Source organism: Ceratotherium simum, chromosome 8 (genome assembly GCF_057802395.1).
Source record: "Ceratotherium simum simum isolate JZ-2026a chromosome 8, ASM5780239v1, whole genome shotgun sequence".
NCBI classification, from domain to species: Eukaryota; Metazoa; Chordata; class Mammalia; order Perissodactyla; family Rhinocerotidae; genus Ceratotherium; species Ceratotherium simum.
Genome location: NC_141907.1, coordinates 69,325,906 through 69,352,482, shown reverse-complemented (window position 1 = coordinate 69,352,482; position 26,577 = coordinate 69,325,906). Strand labels below are relative to the sequence as shown.

The window sequence follows — 26,577 nt, the reverse complement described above, 5'->3', positions numbered from 1 at the left end:
CCCACTGATTTTGTAAGTAGTGTGCGTGAAAGTCTTTGGGTGGATTGATTTCCTATTTCCACATGGTTTAGTGAAAAAGATGAGATAATTAATGGTAGTGTCTGTCTCCCCAGCAATACAGTGTGGTAGTTTTACATATGATTTTATCCTTTGGAAGTCTAGCACTCATTCTTTTGTTCATGTAAGCATTAATTTAGTCTCTCATCTTTTCACCAAAAGTTCTTGAACCGCGGACTCTGAGGACACAGTGATTATTTTCACTCCCTCAACGAACTGACAGTTTAGAACATTGGTTCTCCAAGTGAGGTGCTCAGATGAGCAATATCAGCATCAGCATCATTTGGGAACTTGTTAGAAAAGCAGATTCTCTGGTCCCAGTCGGATCTACTGAATGAGAAACTCTGGGAGTGGAAACCAGCGATCTGTTTTAACAAGCTCTCCAGTTGGTTCTGATGCTTGCTAAAGATGCACTGGTCTAGAGCAGGAGTCAGACAAATGAGCAAGGAGTCCAAAGCAGGATGGAATTTAGTAGTAAAACTCTTTAAAAATATTTGTTTATTATTGCTTTCCTTTTCAAAATATTCAAGAACAAGTAACTTAATTTTGAACTTAGGGCCGGCCCAATGGCATAGTAGGTAAGTTCGAGCACTCTACTTCCACGGCCCGGGGTTCGTGGGTTCGGATCCCAGGTGGAGACCTACCCACCACTCATCAAGCCATGCTGTGGCAGCGTCCCACATACAAGATGAGGAAGACTGGCACAGATATTAGCTCAGGGCCAATCTTCCTCACACACACACACAAATTTTTTTAATTTTGAGCTTACTTTAAATATTCAGATCTAAAAATTACTTTTAAATGGGGGGTAGGTTCTTTTCTTATATAGAAGAAGCTAGACAATGAAATATGTATGTAATTCCCAATTTTATAAACAGAAATGCAGTCTTTTTGCATGAATATAAAGATTTTTTTAAGTTTTCCAAGTAGCCACCCACATTTTTGGTTGTCTGATAATCTTTTTTACTGAGCTACATATGATATGAAGCATTTTTTTTGACAATTAAGTACTGTAATTGAAATTCTTAGATGTAAAACATGAAGAAAATTACTAACTACCCTTATATTGTGTTTTTGATCAGTTGATTTTTTTTTTGTTTCCTAGGGCGTCAGCTTCTCATAAAAGCTGTCAACAGAGTTTGGACTGAATTGATACATAGTAAGAAACAAGTCTTGGAGGAGCTTTTCAAAGTCACTCTACCTGTGAATGAGAGGGGCCATGTGGACATAGCTGTGGCAAGGCCACTCATCGAAGAAGCTGGATTGAAGTGCTGGCAGAATCATTTGGGTAAGAAGGCCCACAGAGGTCATGTGACCGAGAGACTCGTACACGGCGGTTGTATAGGGGTGCATTTTAGATAGGTAATTAAAGCTTTCCCAAAAGGATATTATGATGGCAGTAGAAATGAAAATCAATACAGTATAACCCATTCTAGAATGATTATGCTGAGATTTAGCTTTTCTTAGACTTTTTTAAAAATCCAAGATGTGTTATACATCAGGCATCCATGAGTTTAGAAAATAATACATTGCTCACAGCTTTAGTATGGTCACCATCTTGACTGCAAGTGCACAGTCCTGTATCTATAATTCTGAAATTGAAAAAGCCCTGAAACCCAAGGTTTTTTCCATTAATTTAGTGCCACAGCTCACTTAGTAGTAAAACCTAACCTATCTTTATTTATTCTACTTGGTATGAATATTCATACGTTTTGCTGCAGAAATGTTAATAAGTTAAATTATGGTTTATTACCCTAGATACTTGGATGTTATTATATAATATACAATATATGTACCATATCACCTTTTTAAAATCCAAAACATTCTAAATTCCAAAGTATACCCAGCACCAAAGATTTTAGCTAGGGGATTATGAATTATTATTATTATTATTATTTTGTGTGTGTGTGTGAGAGGTAGATCAGCCCTGAGCTAACATCCGATGCCAATCCTCCTCTTTTTTGCTGAGAAAGATTGGCCCTGGGCTAACATCTGTGCCCATCTTCCTCCACTTTATATGGGATGTCACCACAGCATGGCTTGACAAGCGGTGTGTCAGTGCGTGCCCGGGATCGGAACCTGCGAACCCCGGGCCACTGCAATGGAGTGCGCACACTTAACCGCTGCACTACCAGGCTGGCCCCTGAATTATTATTAACATAGAAACTGGTTATAGTTAAAATAAATGTGCATGTTATCACAGAGCTGTGAAGTTTCAGTCAAGTGTAAGTTCAGCTAGTACAATAATGGTCAAGCAGCTATCCTTATATGAGTTCACCAACAAGTCAATGTGTAATATCTCAGAATGTCTGCATCTGGAACGTAACCTGCTTTTGATAACTACAGAATTGTAGTTTGTAACCATGATGCGAAAGTATTAAAAGTAAGACTGAATACATGGAGTATTTGTAAATACATTTGTAAATACATGTAGTATACTAAATACATGGATACATTGCAAAATAATCTAATTTTAATTTCATAGCCCATGAAAAGAAATGCATAAGTCGAGGAGAAGCTTTAGTGCCTACCACACAATCCAAATTGTCCCGTGTCAGCAGCGGCTTTGGTCTTTCCAAGTTAACAGGATCAAGAAGGAATCGGAAGGAAAGTGGTCTTAGTAAACACAGTCTTTCCACCCAGGTACATTGTTTAGTTTCATTGATGATATTATTAGAAATTTATATTTCAAGGTTTAGTTGTAATGTTTTATCTAAGACACTTAACACGCACAAGCATATGATTTGAAATGAAACTTTTCAGCATTTTTGCTTTAGAAAAGAGAAATAACTGAGATCGTGGGAACTTCTCCCATTTTATTATGATAAAATTGCATTATGAATGTTGTGTATTCATAACCGGACATAAGATGAGATTCAGATATTGATATATGGATAATTTTTCCCCAATTTTTCCAAACTTTCAATAATTTTGTTATTGATAATTATGTAAATTTTAAAGCAATAGCAGAACAAAGTGGCTTTTTACTAGTTATCTTCTTGTTGTGTATACCTGTGAGTGTTTTTTTTTTTAAAACTCATCAGCATTAATTTTTTTCCTCATTGTACTTCCTTTGCCATCCCAGAACTTTAGTGGCAACTGTGAAAAGGGTCTGAGAAACATTGTGTATTAGTCATTCCAGGTGTCAGGTTGAGTTCCCTAGGAAGCATGCTCTGAGATGGAGTTTAGGGTGCAGGATGATTATTAGAGTGCCCTTGTGGTCGATACCTATGGGAGAGAAAAGAAGGAAGCAGGATTGGTCACAGGGAAATGTCAAGCTACAGTGCAGGTCCAGTGACAACCTCAGCCAACCTAAGTAGCTTTCGGACTGAACTGACCTGTCAAGATTGACCTGTACTGAGCTGAAAAGGCTGAGCCTGCTTGCCCCCAGATCAGCCAGTCATTGGTTATTGGGTGCCCCGGCAGCTCTGTGCAGCTGAGTGATCTCTGAAGGTGCTGACAGCACTCCCAGCAGCTGGAGCAGCAAGCCCTTTCTTATAGGAGCACAGGTGTGTGTGTGTAGATCTGTGTTCATCACACAAGCGTCCGTTAGATTCATCATATAATTAATCTTTCAGAGTTTTTTGTGGTTTTTTTTTTGTAGTAGTACTTTAAAATAAATTTGATTATTCAGCATGAAATTCAAGGCTAGTTAACTCATTTATTCCAGGAAATCCATGAAATATTAAGATTCTTTTTCCATCCAATGTTAGGAGATTTCTCAGTGGATGTTCACACATATCGCTGTTGTTCGTGACTTAGTGGACACACAGTATAAGGAGCATCAGGAGGTAAGAATTCCTAATCATAATAATGGTTTGTTCTGCGTTTCTCAAGTGGGAAAGGACCCTGTTTCTCCTGATGTCTTCCTACCCGTTTTAAGGGTAAGTTACTGAACTGCATTCATCATCAAATGATGATTTTTAATTATCCCTGCCAATAGCTACTTTGGCCATTGGTTTTAAGATAGAAAAACTTGGATTTTCTATAGGCAAACTGCATTTAAAAAGCAGCGCCCTGGAAATCAGCACAGCTGAATCCTGTTGACATTCAGTTCTGACATATTGCATGTCTTTGTTCCTAATAAAAATTAAAATGTAAGAAAGATCCCTCTCTTTCAGACTTAACAAGGAGATTGTGAAAATATGTATCAGAGTCTCTGAGAAGTCTCTTAAAATTCTAAAACAGTAAAAGATAAAGTTATTTTTTATTGTAGGTCCTTGGTGATTATGTCAGTAAAAAATAAATCCGATGATAGCTTCTTGGTGAATGCATAATTATTCAACTTATCCTAAATTCCAAAACAACTGTTTTAGGTCTGTTGAAGATTTCTGAAAGATAAACTGCTAATACTTTGTGGGCAAAATACTAGTTACTTAGTTGTTACAGGGGATTCCCCTGCCTCCCAGGAACACGTAGGAACTCCTATGATATCATGTAATTTCATGTTTATTCATTCAATAATCTTTTCTGTTAGTTGTATAAAGAGATCTTTATTCTTAGACAAATTGCATAATGATCTACTGTTGACATGTTATGTATCTTTCCATTTGAAAGATAGCAAGAAGTTATACCAAGTCATAAATTTCCATTTAAGTAAAAATAGTTTGGATTTATCCCAGTGGCCAATAGAAAATGGTTTTTCTTTTATTTTTATATGAATGTCAAGTTCCCTGTCAGAGCTGCGTGTTTATATTTCTTTACCTAAAATCTTTGGACATGTTACCAAGATTACCAGTAATCTAGTGTGTTGGCAATATTTCTTGATCTAATTTCCTAGATTTTCTCCTATCTCTGTTCTAGTAGCTGTTTTACAATATGGGGGTGGGAGAGGGATTCATCCTTTAGTTACTGTGTTTGTTTATTAACTGACCCTGGACTAACCATTTCAATATATTTTCATAAGTAATATTACCATGTATCCTGTGCTCAAGTAACATAGTTCTTTCAACTCTGTTCAGCCATACTGCACACTCTACCCTATACACATCTGTCATTTATTTGGTGTAAAATAATTACCTTGGGGCCACCATAAAAAAACTCACCTTCTCACAAAATTGTTAGCTTACTTTAAGCATAAATAAATGTAATTTTATTTTTATAATATTGACTGAAATGATATGGATTGGTTTTGTTCCCAAGTATTAACTTGGTTTTAAGTTATTTGTAGACTTTTAATTGTTAATCCTGCTTTTGCTTGAAAACCAACCTGGACTCCCTCCCCTTAGCGTCAGCAAAATGCCCTGAAGTACGTGACAGAAGAGTGGTGCCAAATCGAGTACGAGCTGTTGCGAGAGCGAGGGTTGTGGGGTCCCCCCATCGGTTCCCATCTAGACAAGTGGATGTTGGAGATGACAGAAGGGCCCTGCAGAATGAGGAAAAAAATGGTGCGAAATGACATGTTTTATACCCATTACCCTTATGTGCCAGAAACAGAACAAGAGGCGACTGTGGCGGTGAGTACGCAGAACCAAATGTCTGTGATGGCTCTTTCATGCTTTCCTCCTCCTTCTTTGTAAGCATCTCTCCTTCTTAGGTCCATTACCTAAAATACCTAATTTAGAAAATTCGATAAACTGTATTAAATTGCTAAGGTCAGGGTGGTGATGGTGGACTGAGAAGACGCAGCAGTGCAGCAGGGGGACATCATGGGGGAGTGGTTTAGATCGCAGCTTCTGGAGCCAGGCTGCCCGGTTTAAGACCTGGCTCTGCCACTGTGTTAGCTGAGTGACCTAGTACAGGTCATTTAACCTCTCTAGGTTTCTGTTTTCTTATGCCTAAAATGGAGAAAATACTAGTTCCACTTCAAAAGCTGTTGGGAAGATTAAGTTAGTTAAAATTAGTAAAGTACTTAGAATAGTGTCTGGCACAAAACAAGCGCTATGTAAGTGAGTGTTAAGTGAATAAAATAAATGTTGGCACTAAGCAGTATTCTTTGAAGAAACATACGGAGCAGCTAAAGAATAATAGCCTGAATATGTAGATGTTTCCATTTTTGTGGAGAAGCTTTATCAACTGACTCCACAGGCTTAAAACAAACATTTGCCCTTAAGTTCCTTTCTATTCAGACAAGTTACCCTTCCCAAAGCCTTCATTCAGATTTTTGTACGTCACCAGAAAAATTTTGTCTAAGCTGATAATGGTCCAGGAATTATGTTTTTGGGGAAATACATTCTTTCCCAATAGAGTCACTACAAGTTTAAGAAGGGAAAACACAAGAGTATTACAACATCCACTGAATTTAATTCTGAAAATCCTCATAACATTTCTGAATAGTAATTCAACTCTTTGGTGTCTAACAGTTAATTAGACATTCAAGAATAGTGAAGAATAGTGAAATATAAGATGAATATGCTTTCCTAAATATGTGACCAACTCACTATTTTTATTTAACTGGAGTATGTACTTTTAAGTTTTTTATTTATTTATTTATTTTTTTGTGAGGAAGATCAGCACTGAGCTAACATCTGATGCCAGTCCTCCTCTTTTTGCTGAGGAAGATGGGCCCTGAGCTAACATCCGTGCCCATCTTCCTCCACTTCATATGGGACGCCTAACATCCATGCCCATCTTCCTCCACTTTATATGGGATGCCGCCACAGCATGGCTTAACAAGCGATGTGTCGGTGCGCGCCCAGGATCCGAACCGGCGAACCCCGGGCCGCTGCAGCAGAGTGCGCGCACTTAACCACTTGCACCAGAGGGCCGGCCCCTTAAGTTTTTTATTTAACTGAGGCATATACTTTTTAGTTATATAACTATAATATTTTTTATCTTACCTACTCCTTTTCTTCTTTGTAACAGTGTCATTTGTTTTACAAAAGAATATTTAAACTTCTGTATCAGATATAAACAAAATAACCTATTCAGAGTTCACACTTATAACCTTAATATCATTAGCATTTTACCTAAGCAAAGGAGTTCACCAGCCTGTGAAATCTAAACAGATAGTCTCAGAAATAACTATGTACCATATGTAATTCATTTTTTAACAGATGGGTTACATGTTGGAAAATACAATGTAGTCAAGAAGTGTTGGAGATACATTTGTAAAAATGGAAAAAAGGTGGGAAGGGGAGACAGTTACAGAATTCACAATTCATGCTGCTTAGTTCATATACGAGTCAAGGGTAATCTGCTGTGATAAAATTTTCCAAATGAATAATTATTTTGGTTTTGCTAGTTCAAAATATTTTGTAAATTTGAAACACCATTAAATGTCCACTTTTATTTATTGGAATATGCAATCTGGCAATATTAACAGCAAAGAAAAATTCCAAAAAGTAGAAGCATCTGCTATCCCACTGACTTCTATCATGAAATCAAAAAAGAATGAAAACTTAAAAGCACAGTGAGCTCAGTGTTCGGCAGAGCAGTCTACATGTGGCTTCATTTATGGCTCATAACAGCCTCTGAAGTATAGTTAGTATTATTATCCCAATTTTATAGATGAGGAATAAAAACCTAGAAAAGTTAAGGAACCCCTTCTAGGTCACAGCTACTATGTAGTGGAGTAAAAGAGTGTAGGTTGACAGTTCCTCAGAAGTTCAATCACTTTTGAAAAAGAAAAGATTCCAGTGTTTGGCAGTTTTGTGACCTTTTCTGTAGACAGTGAATTTCTTCCAGACAGAAACCATAGACTAGGTTTTGTCTCTCTAATGCTAACAGAGTACCTAGAATCTAATGAATCTTGAATAAGTCGACCACCGGCACTCTCTTTTCCTAAGTTATAGATTTTATCCATTGCTTCCTGTTCAGCATTCTATAGAATTTTCCTGATTCTGAACTTTTTCCACTAAAAAGGGCTAGAGCCCAAATTTTATGGGACCTAAAGTTTATACAACTTGGAGGAGGGTTCTATAAGAAAAAGAGTACAAAATTATGAATATAAAATTACTAGGGCCCCTCTTCCAGGGTTTTGAATGAAGCCCACGGGAAGTGAGGGCCATTGAAGTTGAAACTTCATTAACTTCATAGTAAACCCACTCTACCCTAAGCTGATCAATCATTTCTTCCTTTTCGACTCCCATAAATGTGTTGCCCTCCTGCGTACATGTTCATAAAATATAGTTAGTGCTTTTTGCAATATAACACATATGTGCCAACCTAAAAATTGCTTTTGAAGCCTCTTGATAGGTAAACAGGCTTTACCTGGAACAAGGGCAAATGATTTGATTTTTTGCCTTATTTATTAAGAATAATTATTGTTTCTAAGAAACATTTAAGATTTTAGTCCTATTGCTTAAGCTGAAAGAATACAGTGATGATTAAAAAGTTATTTTCTTGTTTTAAATCTTTGATGTGTTAAAAGTAAACAAGTGATTATTTCTTTAGTCATTAATGTTTTATTTCTTAAACCTTGATAATATTCCATACTATATAAAACATAGCTTATCTATTGTTGTAAGTTTTGAACTTCTTGATTTTTAGATTAGATGTTTGTTAGTAGAATACAGGACATTTTAGTGTTTTATTTGCTGTAGACTAAAAAACTTTGAAAGTTCATCAAATAAAATTATTTTAATAAACGCAACAGTAATGATAATTCTGTCCTGTGAAAAATTAGGTACATATGGAAAATTTTGTATTCTCACATGAAAATAATTTATCCTTTCTGCACAGTGATTTGCCTTGGGGGGTAATTTTCATAACTAAAACAGCTATACTAAATTGCACTGTAATTCTATATTTCAAATAATAATATCAGGTATAGATACTGTTAAGATGTGAGCCTGGGATATGATGAAAATACAAAATCTGATTGTTATTAAGTAATTGTCTCGTTACTCTGAATCATAAGGAAGGAGAATAAGATTTTGTATTTTGCCATTTTGAAAAAATCATATTTAAATGCTAAAGCTAGGTTTTAATTCTGTAATCCCCTTATTTTCACAGAATAATAATCTCGAACAAATTTATTAGTCTTTGCAAATATCGTGAGGGTAAAGACCTTGCTGTCTGCCTATTAATGTTGGGCTGCTTGAGGCAGAAGGGTAAATGACCTACCTGAAGCTCTCTTTTCTAATTAAGGGACTCTCTTATGGCTACCTCTTCATATATTTTTATATAATATATAGATGTCACAGGACTCATAGAAATTAAGCAACTCATTCAGGAAATTCCATTGCCAGCATTATAAAAAATTAGAAGTAAAAGGACTCTAAAATTATTTTCTAAAAATTGTGACTTCGAAAAATTTAGATTTCTGTATAACCAGAATTATAATAATTTACTTTTAAAATTTTTAAATAAAAGAGAGCTATGATAAAAGAGAGCTATGATAATCTTAAAATTCTTGGTATAAGATGTATCTTTGCTATTGAATGCTGTGCCTTTTAGTACAATAAGAACCTCAGTCAGTGGATCAGTGAGCAAATATGTATTAAACCAGCACTGCACCCTATGCTGCAGGGAGAATACAGGAGTGTACCTGTGAGACCCTGCCCACATTCTGATTGGGGTTATATGTATAGAGGACATCAAAGTTGGGTTTGACAATAGTAATTGGTCCATTTCACTATATTGGTTTATTACATGTCTATCCAGCAATCTATCCTGTTTTTTTATGAATTTCGTGAGTTGCAGAATCAGTATCCTTCACCCCTAAACACTTCCACGTGCATATCAATAATTAGAGTTTAATATTTGTTTATAATTTTTGATTAACATGTAAATGCTAAGCATACATTCAGTGAATTTTAACAGATGGGTAGTATACACTCGTGTAACCCAAGTGCTTACCAAGGAAGAGAGCGTGAAAGTATATTTTAAAGATTATTCTTCAATACAAGTATGCTTTTGAAAGTTTGAAAGAGAAAGGTTTACTAAAACCATGTGAAGTATTTGAAAGTACGCCAAGTAGTCCAGTGTCTGTTTTGTCTAGGGAAGCAAACATTTGTGAAAACATTTTGCCTGCTTATGTTTACTGTAGAGAAAGGTACTAGAAGTCATTTCTAGATATAAACCGGGGAAAAGAAGAAAAATTGGAAGTAGTTCTTGGGTGCATTATTGTCTGTTTGTAGCTATCTGTGTGTTTACATGTATAAGCCACACACTACAGCTCAACAGAAATTGCCTTGTTGTTAATTGGGATTTTATTCTGAGAATAAAATATAAAGCAACCACCTAATTCTTTAAAACATACTCTTTACAAAAACTTTTGGTTTGGGGGCTGATGCTCCAGTCTGCTCTCAGACTTTCCAGGGTGATAGCTGTGAAGGCAATAGGTCCTGGGGCTTTGATGGGAAGATGTTTTGTTCACTAGCAAGCACTCAGTGATGTTTGTGGTATGGGGTATTGTAAATAATACTGTAAATCAGGGGCTCCTGTTACAGAACAGATCTGGGGATAAGCACAGTGAAAAGGAGGTGGAAGATAATAGCTAGCATTAGGTTCTGTTACCTAGGTTTTTCCTTTTTCAGTTTTTTCGTTTTGAAGCCATATAGAGTTGTCTGTCAATCATCCATGACAGTGTCAGCCCGTGCTGAAGTTTTGTCTATGTGATTTTTAAGTTTGTCCTGTTCAGTAGCCTTGAGAATTTTAGCACATTTGTTTTACTTTAAAACTACTTTGGATAACTGAGAAATAATCACAAGATGCTAAGTGATTATTTCAAGCAGCTGAGGATGTCATGTTAATTTTCTTTGAGTGAGTACATATTCCTTATTTCATACAATCATCTAGAAAATTTTATTTTTGTGTTGTTCTTTATGTTTTTTTTTTCTGATGTGTCTATACTTAATACCCTGTTTTCAGTCTGAGATCCCAAGTAAACAGCCTGAGACACCCGATGATATCATTCCTCAAAAGGTAAAACACAAGTTACCATAAAAGAATGCAAAATACTTGCAGTTTTTTTCTTTTTAATGCATGGTAGACTAGACTAACTTAAAATAATTGACTTTCAGTTTGTTCTTTCTGTAAGTTCCTTAAAGTTGAAAAGTTGGTTTTGTTCATGCTGAGAGATGTTCTCGTCTTTATGGGCTTTGTTCTAATTAGCTTTCTAGGGTCTGTCTGCCGCTCACTAACAGGCTGAGTACTCACTGCTCTCCCCGTAAAGTGTGTACCGCTTCACCATCCACTAACAAGTTCTGATGCATGTTAGTAATGGGCAGCCTGACACCTTCAACTTCTTTTTCACTCATTTAATTCTTCTAGACAGTAAACAGTGTGTATTTTGAAAATGCAAGGGTATCCTGTTTTAAAATTATTTTTTCCATCAAAAGGAACTAATGGAAACTAAGAGCGTATGATCACTTTTTAAAATACAATTTGATCTTAATTAGTTTAAAAATATATAATTTTCTTTTTCTAGAAAGATTGAGTACGTAATTCAATAAATAATGTAGTTCTTTAGAACACGGAAATGTACCTCAAAATATTTAAGGAAAAATGTTTATAGTTCCAAGTTGCAATCTGTGTATGAAGGCAGTAACAGGTAGATGTTGTCCCACATCTGTCAATTCCTTGTCTTGCCCATCACTAACTGTGCTTTCGTCTTTTTTAGAAATGAACAATTTTGAGTTGAAGATAATTGTTATACCTCATATAGAAGAATTGTTACAGTATAAAGTTTACTACCTTTCTTTCATTTCAAAAATGTTGCAATATTCTTATTGGTTTGCTCATCAGATTGATCCTTCCGTAATTGTAATATGATTGTAATACTTTCCTGTGTGATGTAATATATTTCAATTTCCATTTGCTGCATATCATTCCTCAGCTAGCTTGTAGCTGTCTTTATTCTCGGACTTTACTGGAAGGGAAAGAAGGGCAACGTGGCTTTAGTTAGGTATCCTTTTATCTCAAAATTGGTTCAGTATTTTAGTCGAAATGTTCCAAGAAATTAGACACTTGTTTTCCAATTTAGTTGGAAATCATTTTTTTAAAAAAAAGTCTTGCTTGAAATAAGTATTAGAGTAGACAATACATATTGACTACTTAAGTTTGAAGAGTAGGCTGATAGAATATTTTTAATTAGATATGCTTATTCACAGGAAAGGAAAAGTAAAATAATGTTTAGAAAGGGAAGGTTTTAAAACATGTTTCAAATTCCATCTTTTTATTAATTGTTAATTCAAAGTCTGGATCTAATTCAGATGGAGAAACCTTTATACATAAAAGCTTTTCCTTCTGGTTTTATATTTTCGTAGGAAATTTTAGACCTTAATTTTTCATTGTCTTATGGTTTTCAGGAAAAAAAAGTTTAGGTCAGTTGGAGAACCTGTTTTTAAGATAAATACAAATTATTCTGGAAAATAAATGCTCTTATTTAATTTGCCAAAAAAATTAAATCTTTTCTCATGTTTCTAGGTAATTAATTCTTCAAAATGGACTTATATATGTTCTTGATATACTCATTTAGTTAGTAAACTAGTTTATGGATCATATTCTTTTACACAACAAACAACGAGAGTGTTTTAGCAAATTGGAGATACCAACTCATAGTGGCAGGCCCACCAGAGAATGCCATCTCGCCTGAAGCTGATTGTTTCCATGTTGGGTCAGGATTCTCTGAAGGTTTGAGCCGTTTCCAGCATTCCAGTGTGACCTGGGAATATGGGAAAGAACAGGGCATTCTGAGTCTCTATCTCCAAGTTTCTGAAGTAAACAGTCACGCAGGTTTATTCCAACTGAATGGGTGGCCCTTTAGGCCTGATCTACCTACTTTACTCAGGGCAGAAGCAAAGTTCCAGGCTCCTCACAGACTGGACATCTCCTTGCAACTTGATGCTCTCTAACACTGTTCTCTTCACTTTACTGTATGGGGGAGGTTTTCTGATACATCACTGAGGCCGTACTATACTAACATGAAAACATTATTTGACTAGAGATGACTTATTTCTATTTTGGGAAGAACAAAACTGCTAATATTGTTTTATATGTTTTTTAAAAATCAATAGAATTTAAAAATAGGGAGACTTAACCCAACAGTCTGTGGATTTGCTGTGTATAAATACAGTCTACTAAAAATCCCTAAACAAAGGTAACACGTAAAGAAGTCTTGACACCTTAACTTCCCTCAGGAATCTTATCTTTTTAATTCTTAAAGATAATTATCTGAGTCCTTTTCTTTTGTTATTTCTTAGAAACCTGCTCGATACAGAAGAGCCATAAGTTATGACAGTAAAGAATACTACATGCGACTGGCCTCTGGCAATCCAGCCATTGTCCAAGACGCCATTGTAGAGAGTTCAGAAGGTGAAGCTGCCCAGCAGGAGCCAGAGCACGGTGAAGACACTATTGCTAAAGTCAGAGGTCAGCCTTCCTCTCTGATTTTAATTAGAAATCATTTTGAAGCATTCCTTATATTTGAATTGATATGAAAATATGAGCTGCTGTAAATAGTAGGGCCAACCTTAAAAGTATCCATACGTATTTTACCATCTCACCCTTCTTAAAGGGTTTGATTTTTATATCAGAACTGAAAAGACTGGCTCTTCTTTGGGACCTACAGATGAATGTCATGTGCCCATTGGCTTGATAATTTTTTTTTACTGTATTTGGCAGAATTCTTGGTGCCACTTGATATTTTAAGTTAAAGCCTTGATAACTAAATATATATTTATAAAATTATAACAACTACTAAATGTGCCATTAGTGCATATTAGCCAACAGTAAGAAATAGTGGTCTTTCTTCCTCTGAGCTAGCTAAGACAAATTATTCCAGATCTATACTCTGAACTTAGTAAAATATACATAAGATGATGAATTGGACTAAAGTGGCCATGGACTTTTTGATTGTGTACTTTTACATATGTGTGCCCTCTGCTGCCTTCCTACAGCTTCTTCATGATCTGGACCTTAACAAACTCTACCCAGTCCTGAAGACACTGGTGAAATATCGAATCATCCTTCTCTGAAGCCTGTTCCAACTCCCCTGATAGCACTTTGCTCATATCTCTTATAGCAATTTTAGTGATTTTTCACTGCTTTATGTTTTCTAAATTATACGTTTCTCAGAAGCAGAGATTATTTTTCTTCTCATTTTATAGCTTTTAGTACATGCCTAGCACAAAATGGGGATTCAGTCAATAACAAATAAGTAAATCGACCCATTATTTTAACTTTTTTAAGCCTCTGATTCACCATAAATTCAAAAGTCTTTGCATATTCTATAAATAAAGCCCTAGAATGTAAAATAAAAATTAGTTTCAGATTCCATTGATTAAAAAACTAATAGTATACGACTGTGTCAAAAAAAAACACCATGGAAAATGATGATTTGTTTCTCCTGTTATTATAATATACCTAGTTTCTCTCATGATGACTATGACTTACTAAACATTTTATAGGTGATCTAACATTTTCATAGAATCCTTGAAATGTTTAGTAGTTGATCAGAGTTTTCAACCTTCTAATTTTCTTGACATTGCATCAGCGAAGTTATTGAGATGGGTCCAAAGCTGTATTTACTGGGTATAAGCCAAAGTATAATTCAGAGTTAGTCAGATAACTTGTGTTAGAGTCATTGGCACTTAACTTCTCTTGGCCTCATTTTCCTCATCTTTAGTTGAGCTAAAACCACAAACACTGGTGTCGCTACTACGATATGCAAGATGTTATGCTAGACGTAGAGTTGGAGGTTTGATTCATCAAATTAAAAATAATGCAGCTGTAAGCTTTTCCCTCTTATGGGTGTTCTCAGCAGGACTGGATCTCTCTTGCTTACTTGTTATACTCTTTCATATGTGAAAATAAGGTTCTTCCCAAAGCAAAGCAGAACCTCTGATAACTCGTGTTCAAAGGATAAGATTCTAACAGGCTGACTTATGCTTTTCCAAAATTTTTAGAGCAACTATCATTGGTAGGTGTAACATGACTATTTTCGGTACAACAAAAGAATATTAATTGAATTAAATATGGGATTTAGAGTGTATTTTGAGTGCTTCTCATACTTTGAGATCTCATCAATTGATTTTAATGTCATCTCCTGTGATTATTAATAAAGTTATCAAAATGTAGGCAGTAAAATGTTTCCTTAATCTACAAATTAAATGATCTGTCCCTGTATTATAAAGAAGTCTGTTCTTATTCTTTCTGACCTGATGATTTGATCAAATTCATTCATGTATGAATGACCATACTGCTGCTTGTGCCATGAGTCTTGAAATAGTCCTCAAGTGCCCTCCAAGTGGGTGGGATCGCTTATAATCATGCTTATAACTTGCTGTCTTTATTTTTGTTTTTGATAGTGATTGGTCATTTATTCATGGTGTCCTCTCAATGACACCTGTCCATAAGCAACACCATCCTTGTCATTAATTATGCTAAGCTCTCTATCACCATCATCTGACACTTATTTAGAATTTACTGTTTATGAAGCATGATACTATTAGCACTTTACGTGAATTACCTCGTCTAGTCCTCCAGCAATCCTCTAAGATGGATCATATTCTTGTCCCAGTTTTATAGATGAGAAAACTGAGGTTCAGAGAGGGCAAATAATTCTCCAAGATCACACAACTGTTTAACTCCAGAGCCCGTGTTGTTAACCACTGAACTGTGCTGCCTCCCTGTACCTTCCAGAGTTATCTCAAATTGGAAATGTATAGGAGGAAATCTCAAAATGGGAATGTGAGACTAAACTGCTCCCCAAATGGCCTTCTTGGTTATTATCCCACAGGTCTGGTCAAGCCTCCTCTGAAACGGTCTCGATCTGCACCTGATGGAGGAGATGAGGAGAACCAGGAGCAGCTACAAGACCAGATTGCTGAGGGCAGCTCTATAGAAGAGGAGGAGAAAACGGACAATGCCACCCTCCTGCGCCTGTTAGAGGAAGGAGAGAAGGTACTGTGTTTCTTAAACAGTAAGGGTTGTGTTTAAGTAACTGGTTTCCAGACTAGTTCATAAGGTATTTATCTGGTGGCAGAAGATAAATATTTTAGCCTCTATAATGAAATACAGTGTTTAGCAGTCTTTGGTTTCAGTACTCCTCTCATCTTCAGGATTTTCTGACCAATCTGAACACACTAAATGGCATAAAGTTTCATCAGACGCAATATTAACAGTTGACACCTTAGTGACTGTCTTCCTCTATACCCTTTGTTAGACTACAGTTTTTGCCATAATTCTCTATTTCAAACCCATGTACACAACCCATTCAGTAATCTGGCCTTGTATTTTTTCCTACACCTCCATAATTCCAGTAACCATCTACAGGCAGCTTCAGCCAATTTGTACCATCACCCCAGCCTGGTATTTAACTCCCCCTCTCCTTCATTCACAGAAGACTACCTTGCCTTCCCTTCCTATTTCTCTCTCAACCTGCTACACCCTGCTGACTTCTGCAGGTTCCCTTTGCTGACTCTGCCTTGTAGCCTGAGCCCCCTGCAGCATTGTGTCTCTTGCAGTTGACTGCATCCATGGTGATATTTCTTTACTCTGTGCTTTACTCGTTGTGTTTTTTGCCAGAATACCCCTCTTTCCATCGCTTGCATAACATCTGTCCTAGTAACTCTCATATGATACAGCCTCATTTAACTGGATGTCTTTAATACTCAAATGTAGGAAGCCTTCCTAGACTGTCTTGCCGGCTCAGGCTTGGTTAGATACACCTCCTCTGTGCTTTTATAATGCCGTGTATATATCGCTCTATTTTATCATGTTGTGATTGTTTGTTCCTGTGTCTGTCTCTTCCTCTAGACAGGGAGCTCCTTATAGACAGGCACTGTTTCTTATTCCTATCCCATTGCCTTACACAGCGCCAATCACCTAATAGATACCCAATAAACCTTTGAATGAAGGAGTGATTGGTTGAGTAAGTAAAAGGATAGAGGAATTAATGAATGTGTAATGAGTATCACCTTTTTAAACGATGTTCTTTTTGCTTGTTATATTATATCTTGTTCTAACACTTGAAATCTTACCCACTAAGAAGTAGTAACCAGAAATTAGGGTATAATTTAAAAATTTCTCTTTAAATGTTTGGCCTAATTAATCTTGAATGAAAATTTCAAAAGAAAAAAATCATGTAACTATAAAAGTACATTGGGTCTGAAGGAAGCACAAGAGAGGCTTCTGGGGTCTTGGGAATGTTCTATTTCTTTTTTTGTTTTTTGTATTTCTTTTTTATTTAATTTTTTTTGCAGGGGAAGATTTGCCCTAAGGTAACATCTGTTACCAATCTTCTTCTTTTTCTTTTTTTTCTTCCTTTTTGCCTCTCAAAGCTCCAGTGCATAGTTGTATATAGTTGTAAGTTGTTCTGATTCTTCTATGTGAGCCTCCACCACAGCATGGCTACTGAGAGACGAGTGGTGTGGTTCCGCAACTGGGAACCAAACCTGGGCCGCCAAAGCAGAGCACTCCAAACTTTAACCACTAGGCCATCAAGGCTGTCTCAGGAATGTTCTGAGACAAGAAATTGTTTACAAACAATTTCTTGATCTGGATGCTGGTTGCATCATATTTTTAGCATTTGAAAATTCATCGAGCTATACACTTAAGATATATGCATTTTTCTGTATGTTACACTACAACAGAATTATTTTAAAAGTACATCAGTATTTTTCCTGTAACATTCTACGTTTTTATTTTTGAAGTAGTTCAAATGTGGCCATGAAAATTGACTTACATTTGCAAATTTTAGAAAAACGTATTTTCTAATGCTGTCATTTTTTAAGCTCTTAATCTCATGAGTACAGTTTTTGCTCTAATTGCTTTAAGTTTGAATAGTGCAGGAAGTGTGTTCAAACTGACATTTGTTTAACTCTGATTTAGTTGCTGATTTTTCTCCTTGATTCATGTTGAACTAAGTTTAACCAAGAAAGAATTCTTACTAAGAGCAGATCCTGCCTGTTGGAAAGAAAACAATGCTTACGTTGAAAAATTTAGAAACTCCTGCCTCCTATGAGAAAAATACACCTTCTGCCAAGTTGAGCCTTTTACAATGGCTCAGCAGTCTGCCAGGCAGGCAGGATCCGGGTGGGGAGAGAAGAGGGGGCAAATCCCCGGTTCCAGTTCCAGGAGTTGTTATGGAAAAAGAGGGAAGTGAGCTGCGTGGAAGAGAAGACAGCCACCAATTCCTAACGTGGTTTTATACACGATCTCACTAACTCTCACAACAAGCCAGTGTATACTTGAAATTTACAAATGAAGACACAGAGGCCCAGGGAAATTAAGAAACGTGGCAGAACTAAGAATTCCCCTGGAATGGTCAGGTTCTGTAGACCTTTTTCACTGTGTATTGTCTTGCCTCATAAAGGGTATAGTCCAAATCTCCTTACATGTAGGCCTCAATTCTCTTTCCTGCCAAGTTTGTTGTCTCTGTCTCCCTGCTTATCTCACTTGTTCATCTCTTGTGGAACCTAGTACATATGTGCCTGGCACATAGTGGGTACTCTGAATATTGGGAGAAATGGATTAGATGGCTGGATGGATGGGTGGGTGAGTGGAGGTGGATGGATGGATGGATAGATGGATGGGGGTGGATGGATATGAGTAAACGGTTGTTTCCTTTTACTGAAGTCAACTGCAAATCAGCCTGCACTCTTAGCTGATTCTTGTTAATATGCTTAAACTCAGGTTTAATGTGCTTAGCTCAGGGGATGCCATAAACGAGTGACATCTTGGTAAAATCCCATTTGCCCATTAAACCCATGTTTAAAGACATTTTGTTTCAGTTATATCAAAAAAGAAAATATGTGAGTTTTTTTTTAAACTGTATCAATGAGTGTTTATGGTTTTCTTTGTAGATCCAACACATGTACCGCTGTGCTCGAGTCCAGGGCCTAGATACCAGTGAGGGGCTGCTGCTTTTTGGTAAAGAACATTTTTATGTGATTGATGGATTTACAATGACAGCAACCAGGGAAATAAGAGATATTGAAACCTTGCCTCCAAAGTAAGTAAACGAATGAAGTGACACAAAGTACAGCTATCTTTAGAAAACAATATTTGTACATGGTTTTTTTAAATCCGAAAATTGTGTTTTAACTAATGTTATCCCTCAGTTTGTGTGTTTCTGTCATTAAATATTCACAAGGGTAATAGTTATTTCAAGGTAATAAAGAAAAAATTTGCCTTATCAAAATGAAGACTAAATAAACTTTATTGCTGTGCATCAATAGCATTAGACACCAAATTCCATAGAGTATACTCTATATATTTATGAACTTATTCTGAATTTACAAATTATTCTTTTTAATTTCAGTACACACACAGTTGTGGAGACAGTGCAGGCAGCTGCACAGTACTCTAACAAGTGAAAGAGCATCCCTGTCCTCTGAGTGCCCGGGAAGCAGTGTGACCGAAGCACAGGCAGGAGTTAACTGACGCAGTGGTGTCCATCTCCCTTTTCTTCTGCCAGTCCTGTGGTGGAAGTGATGGTGGATAATGAAAAACTCAGAAGACAGATAAAGCTAGAAGGAAGATAAAAATTTGCCTTAGCTTAGAAAATCAACGTGCTCTTCTCTTCCTTTAACATTTTGAACACCTGACACTATTGAATATAGACCTGGCCTCTGCAGTTCGTTCCTAGGGGATAATACAAAGAATTACGTTCAGCAACAAGCAGGGCCACTTTATAACTTTTATGGACCCCTTCCTCCATATAAAAATATTAAAAATTGTTTTATGACTATGTTGGTTTAAGGATAAATATATACATATTATGTATTAAAACATTTTCTTGGGCCCCTAAAAGTATATAGGCCTAGGCACTGTGCCAGCTGTGCCTGGTAGATAAGTTGGCCCTGATAGCAATAATGGGATCCTTAAAATCCTGTTCATCAAAGGGAGTTCCTTATATGATGAGTAGCTGACAAATTATTCTCTTAAACATATTTTTTTAAACTGAATATTCTAATATATTGTTCCCTGCTCCTATTCATATGTTGAAAATAACACACCCTTTGTTGAACAGTGATTTAGACCTTGCTGTGTTTTTGTTTCTCTCATTTCTCTTGGCCGCCTGTAGTATGCATGAGCCGATTATCCCTAGAGGAGCCAGGCAAGGCCCCAGTCAACTCAAGAGAACGTGCAGCATTTTTGCATATGAAGATATCAAGGAGGTCCATAAAAGGAGGTATCTCCTGCAGGTGGGTTGATTTAATACTACTAAATGTTTTGTCATGTTCCTTTATTCAGGGGATGTGTTATTTTAAAACTGATACATGCCATGAAAACCTTCTATAGGATCCACATTATTCCTTGGAATATTCCTTAGATTTGGTTATATGATAGACAAACTCATGTCACATGAATGCATAATTCTGAATAATACATCTCTTTTTTTTAAACACAACCTAAAAACTTGAGAGATATCTTTGTTATCTGTCTTTCCCTGTAGCCATCCAAATCAACAATTTAATTGTTTTTTAATATAAAAATGACCTCCTCACTATAATTTTAAAAAATTATAATTTTATAATTACTTCATTTTATCATGATTCTGTTATTTAAGATTTTAAAAATAAATTCAGAACAAATTGGCTCTGTTTATTTTGTAATTTAATCCGCTGGGAATTCCTGACTCTAAAAATGTTCTTCAGTCAACAAGGTAACTTCTTCAACATTGTAGAAATTCATAGTGGAAAAGTTAATATATGACCTTATTTGTGTTTTTTTCTTAATGTTTTTCTCTCCGATCGTTTCAGCCTATTGCTGTGGAAGTTTTCTCTGGAGATGGACGGAATTACCTCCTTGCTTTTCAGAAGGGAATTAGAAATAAAGTCTATCAAAGGTATTGTTTATTAGGAATAATTTATAACGCTATCATGGGAAGAGATGGAAGGGAAACTAGTATCCATTCAGCTAGCTTTTAAAAATCTGGAATTTAGATCAGTGAATTAACTTCTTTGAAGAAAATGTTTGTTTCATTTTTGCCAGCCTCTTGAAACATGATTCTTCTAACTAGCTTTTAAAATGATGCTAGTCTGTTGTGAAATACCATTTTTCCTTCTGATAATTTATAGTAGATATCATCAAAAGCTACTTTTATCACTAAGTCCTGTGTCTCTAAATGTGAAAGGATGATGAAACTGTAGCTTAAAAGATAATACTTCAGGTTCAAAATAGGCGTCTTTCATATTTACCAAAAAAAAGACAAGACAAAGACTGCTTTGCTATTGAATGCAGAGACTGAGTTCCCTTCAAAATTATAGTCATATGAGACTTTCTCTGGCCTTGGAAGAGAAGTTGGATACCTTCATCCTTGAAAAAGTAGCATAGCCAAATAAAGCAGTTAATCTAATCTAACCATACTTCATTTTGGGGAAACTATATTTAAAATTTATCCTGTAAAAGAAAAACAGTATATGTTTCTGGTGCTTAAAGATATTTCTGTTGGAGGTGTGAATAATAAGGCTTTTATGAACTGATCATAGTAATGAGAGACCTTCTCTTGTTCTGGGAAGAGTGGTATAGATCCTGGCAATCCCTCTATTAAGAGAGGTTTTGATAACAACAACAAACAAACACGTAGAGACAGAGATTGGATTGGTGGTTACCAGAGGGGAAGGGGGAAGGGGGGAGGGAGGAGGGCGAAAGGGATAATTAGGCACATGTGTGCGGTGATGGATTATAATTACTATTTGGGTGGTGAACATGATGTAATCCATGCAGAAATAGAAGTATAATGATGTACACCTGAAATTTGTACGATGTTATAAACCAATGTTACTACAATGAACAAAAAATTAAAAAAAAATACTATTTATTGGTGGAAAAAAAAAAAAGAGCGAGGTTTTGTATTTTAAATGCTTCCATGAGGAATGACTGATACCAGGCAGCACTGCTGATGGTTCCAGGACACGAATGTTCCCTGTGAGCACATGGGAATGAGGGTGGTTCTTCATATACAGTGCCAGTGGATGTTGATTGGTAATCCAAAACTCTATCACATGTGGGAGGAGCTAAGGAAAAGGACTGAAATTTTAGTTATTATCTTATTAATTTCTAAAGGTGATAATTGTTTTCAATGCTAGGAAATTCTTTGCTCTTCATAGCTGGCAGTTGCTGTAAGGAGATGAATTTCTCTTTCTCTGAGAAATTTCCATGTATATGCCAAGTTCAAGGTCCACATTCATTCCAAGAATTTTTCCATAATTCTCTTTCGCCTTTAAAAAAATTTGTTGACATTGTGAGCAACTCTGAAAAAAATTTGTCACATAAGGATTCTTATCTTGTATGTATCTTCATTTGCTTAGTGATGTCTCTGTTCTAGCATTTAACTCTCATCATTACTTGCTATCATGTGAATATTTAGCTGTTAATCCCTCTTTAGAACTTCATTAGGTTGACTCAATTTGTGAATCAGTGTTGGAGGGCTCTTTCTTCCAGTAATATGGCCGCATATGTAAAAATCCAAAATGGTACATTTTGCTGTGGACCTTTATATTTGGCTTTGCAAGTCATCATCCTGCCCTTTTCTGTAACAGAGTATTCTAATTATTGTGTATTCCCTCTGCCTGCCATTTACTGGGTAATGGAGGGGTCAGTGCAACAATTACAATTTAAATGAATCATCTTTTCCTAGGCTCCCATTTAATCCTGACTGAGACTTCATTTCCAATTTTATGCTGTTTTTAAATTTTCCAGGTTTTTGGCTGTAGTGCCATCTCTAACTGACAGTTCAGAGTCTGTGTCTGGGCAACGACCAAACACAAGTGTGGAGCAAGGGTAGGTTGTTTGCTCTTTGTACATTATAGTTCAGTAGTGAAATGAGGATAGTTTGTATCTGGGCAGTATTATTTAGTATTTGTGTGTGTGTGTGTGTGTGTGAGGAAGATTAGCCCTGAGCTAACATCTGTTGCCAATCCTCCTCTTTTTGCTGAGGAAGATTGGCCCTGGGCTAACATCCGTGCCATCTTCCTCTACTTTATATGGGACACGACCACAGCATGGCTTGGCAAGCGGTGCGTTGGTGCATGCCTGGGATCTGAACCTGGGAACCCCGGGCCACCAAAGCGGAGCGTGAGGACTTAACCACTATAATTGGGCCGGCCCCCTTATTTAGTATTTTTAATCAGTGTTTCCCTCCACTGATGGTTTTTTTTTTTTTTTAATAATTTTATTTATTTATTTACTTTTTCCCCCAAAGCCCCAGTAGATAGTTGTATGTCATAGCTGCACATCCTTCTAGTTGCTGTATGTGGGACGCAGCCTCAGCATGGCCGGAGAAGCGGTGCGTCGGTGCGCACCTGGGATCCGAACCCGGGCCGCCAGCAGCGGAGTGCACGCACTTAACCGCTAAGCCACGGGGCCGGCCCTCCACTGATGGTTTGCAGAAAATTTTTTAAATACTGAAAACTAGGAGGAAAAAAGAAAATGGTTGCATAATTACTCTTGTCCAATCAGCCCTCGTATTTTGATCAGTTCCCTTCTAGTGTTGCAAGTGTGCATCTATTCCCATGTGCAAAATTGAGCTCATACTACAAATACAGATTTTCATTCTGCTTCTTCCATTCAGTGTGATATGTAAATATTTCCTCCTACTTTTAAAAAGTTCTTCAGAAATGTTATTTTTATTTACTACCTATCCATCATATGTATAAAGCATTCTCTTATTTTTGAATATTTCATATCAGGTTTCCTTGTTATAATAATACAAGTGTGATTCTTCACTTTTTTAGGGTAACATCCTTTTAGTAAAATAAAGGGTATGAATTTTAAGGCTCTTGATACCCAAAACCAACTTGATTTCCATAAAAATTATACATGTTTATATTCCACCATTAGTGGATAAATTTGCTTTCTCCATAGATGCTTGCCAGCTTTTTTATTTACTTTTTTATTTTTACTGATTTTATAAAATGCTTTCTCAGTTTTTAAATGTACATTTCTTTTATTATTAGTAATCTTGCCTGCTGTATATGTCTGTTAGCCATTTAAAATCATCATTTGTGAATTATTCGTAACTTTTGCCCATTTTTCTCCTGTTTTTTTTTTTTTTTTTTTTGTGAGGAGGATCAGCCCTGTGCTAACATCTGCCAATCCTCTTCTTTTTTTGCTGAGGAAAACTGGCCTTGGGCTAACCTCTGTGCCCATCTTCCTCCACTTTACATGGGACGTCGCCACAGCATGGCTTGCCAAGGGGTGCCTCGGTGCGAGCCCAGGATCCGAACCGGTGAACCCCGGGCCGCTGCAGCAGAGTGCGCACACTTAACTGCCTACACCACCGGGCTGGCCCCTCCTCAGTTCTTTTTTGGTGGTGGTGGTGGTTTGATTTTTTTTTTAAATTGAGATGCAATTGACATATGACAGTATGTTAGTTTCAGGTGTACAATGTAACGATTCAGTATTTGTATATGTTGTGAAGTGACCTCCACAATTAGTCTAGTAAACATCTCCTCTGAGTTCTTATTATCAATTTGTATGGGATTTTTCTATAAAAACTATTACTCCTTTGCTTGTCGTATTTGTTGCAAATTGCCCACTTTTCCTCTTAATTTTGTTTTTTGACATTTAAACTTCTGTTTTTATGTGTTCAGACCTGTCAGTGGTTCCTTTGTGCTCTCTTCAGCTGCTTTTAAACTTAGAAAGTCATTATAGCTATTTCAGGAATCCATATACCCAGCTCCATTTACAGCCACTCAGGTGCTGATAGCCCTTTATAATCCATTGGAAAAGAAGCAGTGCTTTGGGGCTACAAATTAATTATTACAGAATGCAAGAAAATGACTTAAAAACTTTACTGGGCGTTCTGTAATTTGTCCAGTTGGTGTGCATCTAAATATATTAAATTCGTGTATTTCTCTTTAAGTTGTTTCTCTTATTTTTCTTTAGCTGAGGTTTAGTAAATACAAATGATAAATATATTGCTTCTGTTAACCTCAGAAACATGGTCTGGTCCTAATCATTTGTGTTGTTGTTAAGATAAATACAGGAAGTGAAAGGCTCTCTTAGAGCACATCGAGCCTTTTTTCTATTATTAAGCAAATTGCTAGTTCTTCTACCTGCCCAGATAATCTTCAACTTGCTATACCATTGTTCCTGCTTCTTTCTCTGCTTTGCAGTTCTTAAAGAACTTTTAAAACTCAAAAGCAAGAGCAGAAATTCATTTCCAACTTTAATTTTCTTTTCAATTGTTCCCTTTCTTATAAATTTGAGGAGGGATCATAGCTCTTTTTCAGGGAGAAGTCCTGTACATTCAATTTCCCTGATGGGAAGAATTTATCTAGAAGTGGAAAGTGGTATATCTGTACTATTGAGCTGGATATGTTTATGAACTAAGGTTTACAGACCTATTAATTGCCTTTCAGACAATAAAATACATAGTTAAGTGCTTTCCTACTGGTTCAGTGATCAATTCACAATCTTCAGATTATTAATTATCAATATTATAAAGCTGTTAAACCTTAAGAAAGGTTTTGTAGCATTCTAGGAAAGTCTGCTATCCAAAAAAGTCCACAATTTTAAATGACCTAAACAGCAATGACCTTCTTGTCATAAAATATTTATATTTTCATTCATTTTTTTCAACATCTCTTTTAGGAAATGTGGTTTGTGCCTACTATGTACAAAATATTGTAAACTATTTCAGTTATTCCAGTTTAATGTTTTTAAATCCGTTTTCATAGGAATTTTTGTAAAAGGTAGAAAGTTGGACTAGATCAATGTTTTTCAAACTCTTTTGCCCTAACCTACAGTAAAAAATATATACTACATTGCATCCCAGGACACACAAACTGAGTTACAAATACTGAAACAAAATTCACTGAAGATACTTTCCCTTCCTATATGTGATGCCTTCTGATAGTCTCTGTTTTCTTTGGTTCAATTCTATGTTATCTCATATTTCAAAATGCTGATCACAACCCACTAACCTGATTCCGTGACCCACCAACGGGTCCTCCATAGTTGGAAAAATTCCTGGACGAGGTGACTTAAAATTTTCAACTTTACAGTTACTCAGATGTAAAATTATATTGTGTACAGTTTACTTAATTATTTGTTGTTTTTAGATCTGGGTTGCTTAGCACTTTGGTTGGAGAGAAGTCTGTGACTCAGAGATGGGAGGTAAGCTTCCTTCATAATTTGTAGTTAGATGGTATATAAGACATACAGTTAAAAGCACTTTAATAATCCGTAAAATATATACCATAGAAAAAAGTGTTTTGTTTTGTTCTTTTTAGGAGGAAATGTTTTGTTGTTCTGAAATCTGTAAGAAAGAAACCGTCCTTTACCTCATTTTGCACATGAGGTTTTTCAAAATGAACATGGTGGAAATAACTGATTGCCCTAAAATGAGTCTTTGTTTATCTTTCCCAAGAGAGGTGAAATCAGCAACTTCCAGTATCTGATGCACTTGAACACACTGGCTGGCAGATCATATAATGATCTCATGCAGTATCCTGTCTTCCCCTGGATCCTTGCAGATTACGACTCAGAGGTAAATCTCAAATCATTTTGTGTAAGTGGAACACATTTTCAAAAGTAATTAAAAGATATTGCAGTTGCTGAAATGTTTTATTTGCTTTGTAGTTTAAAGTTCTCAGTGGACACTTATTGCAAAAAGATGAGAAGAGTTTTAGCTTGGACTTGTACAAAGTTTGGGTAATTGACCAACTTCTTACATATTAA

The 26,577-nt window shown here is 36.2% G+C and overlaps 1 protein-coding gene across 13 annotated transcripts in view; it reads left to right on the top strand.

Annotated features, from left to right (window-relative positions):
* The window catches only part of WDFY3 (WD repeat and FYVE domain containing 3), a 256,639-nt gene that overhangs the window by 198,562 nt on the left and 31,500 nt on the right, over nt 1-26,577 (top strand). For 11 of the 13 annotated variants that reach the window (XM_087434534.1, XM_087434532.1, XM_087434530.1 and 8 more), the window contains 13 exons: nt 1,163-1,345; nt 2,543-2,700; nt 3,771-3,848; nt 5,286-5,513; nt 10,813-10,866; nt 13,146-13,314; nt 15,683-15,846; nt 18,750-18,898; nt 19,973-20,093; nt 20,652-20,737; nt 22,594-22,674; nt 25,959-26,013; nt 26,267-26,386. In XM_087434534.1, the coding sequence (XP_087290660.1) occupies nt 1,163-1,345; nt 2,543-2,700; nt 3,771-3,848; nt 5,286-5,513; nt 10,813-10,866; nt 13,146-13,314; nt 15,683-15,846; nt 18,750-18,898; nt 19,973-20,093; nt 20,652-20,737; nt 22,594-22,674; nt 25,959-26,013; nt 26,267-26,386 (1,646 nt within the window). The remainder of the gene's footprint in view (nt 1-1,162; nt 1,346-2,542; nt 2,701-3,770; nt 3,849-5,285; nt 5,514-10,812; nt 10,867-13,145; nt 13,315-15,682; nt 15,847-18,749; nt 18,899-19,972; nt 20,094-20,651; nt 20,738-22,593; nt 22,675-25,958; nt 26,014-26,266; nt 26,387-26,577) is intronic. The other 2 variants (XM_087434537.1, XM_087434539.1) reach the window with 1 other exon arrangement.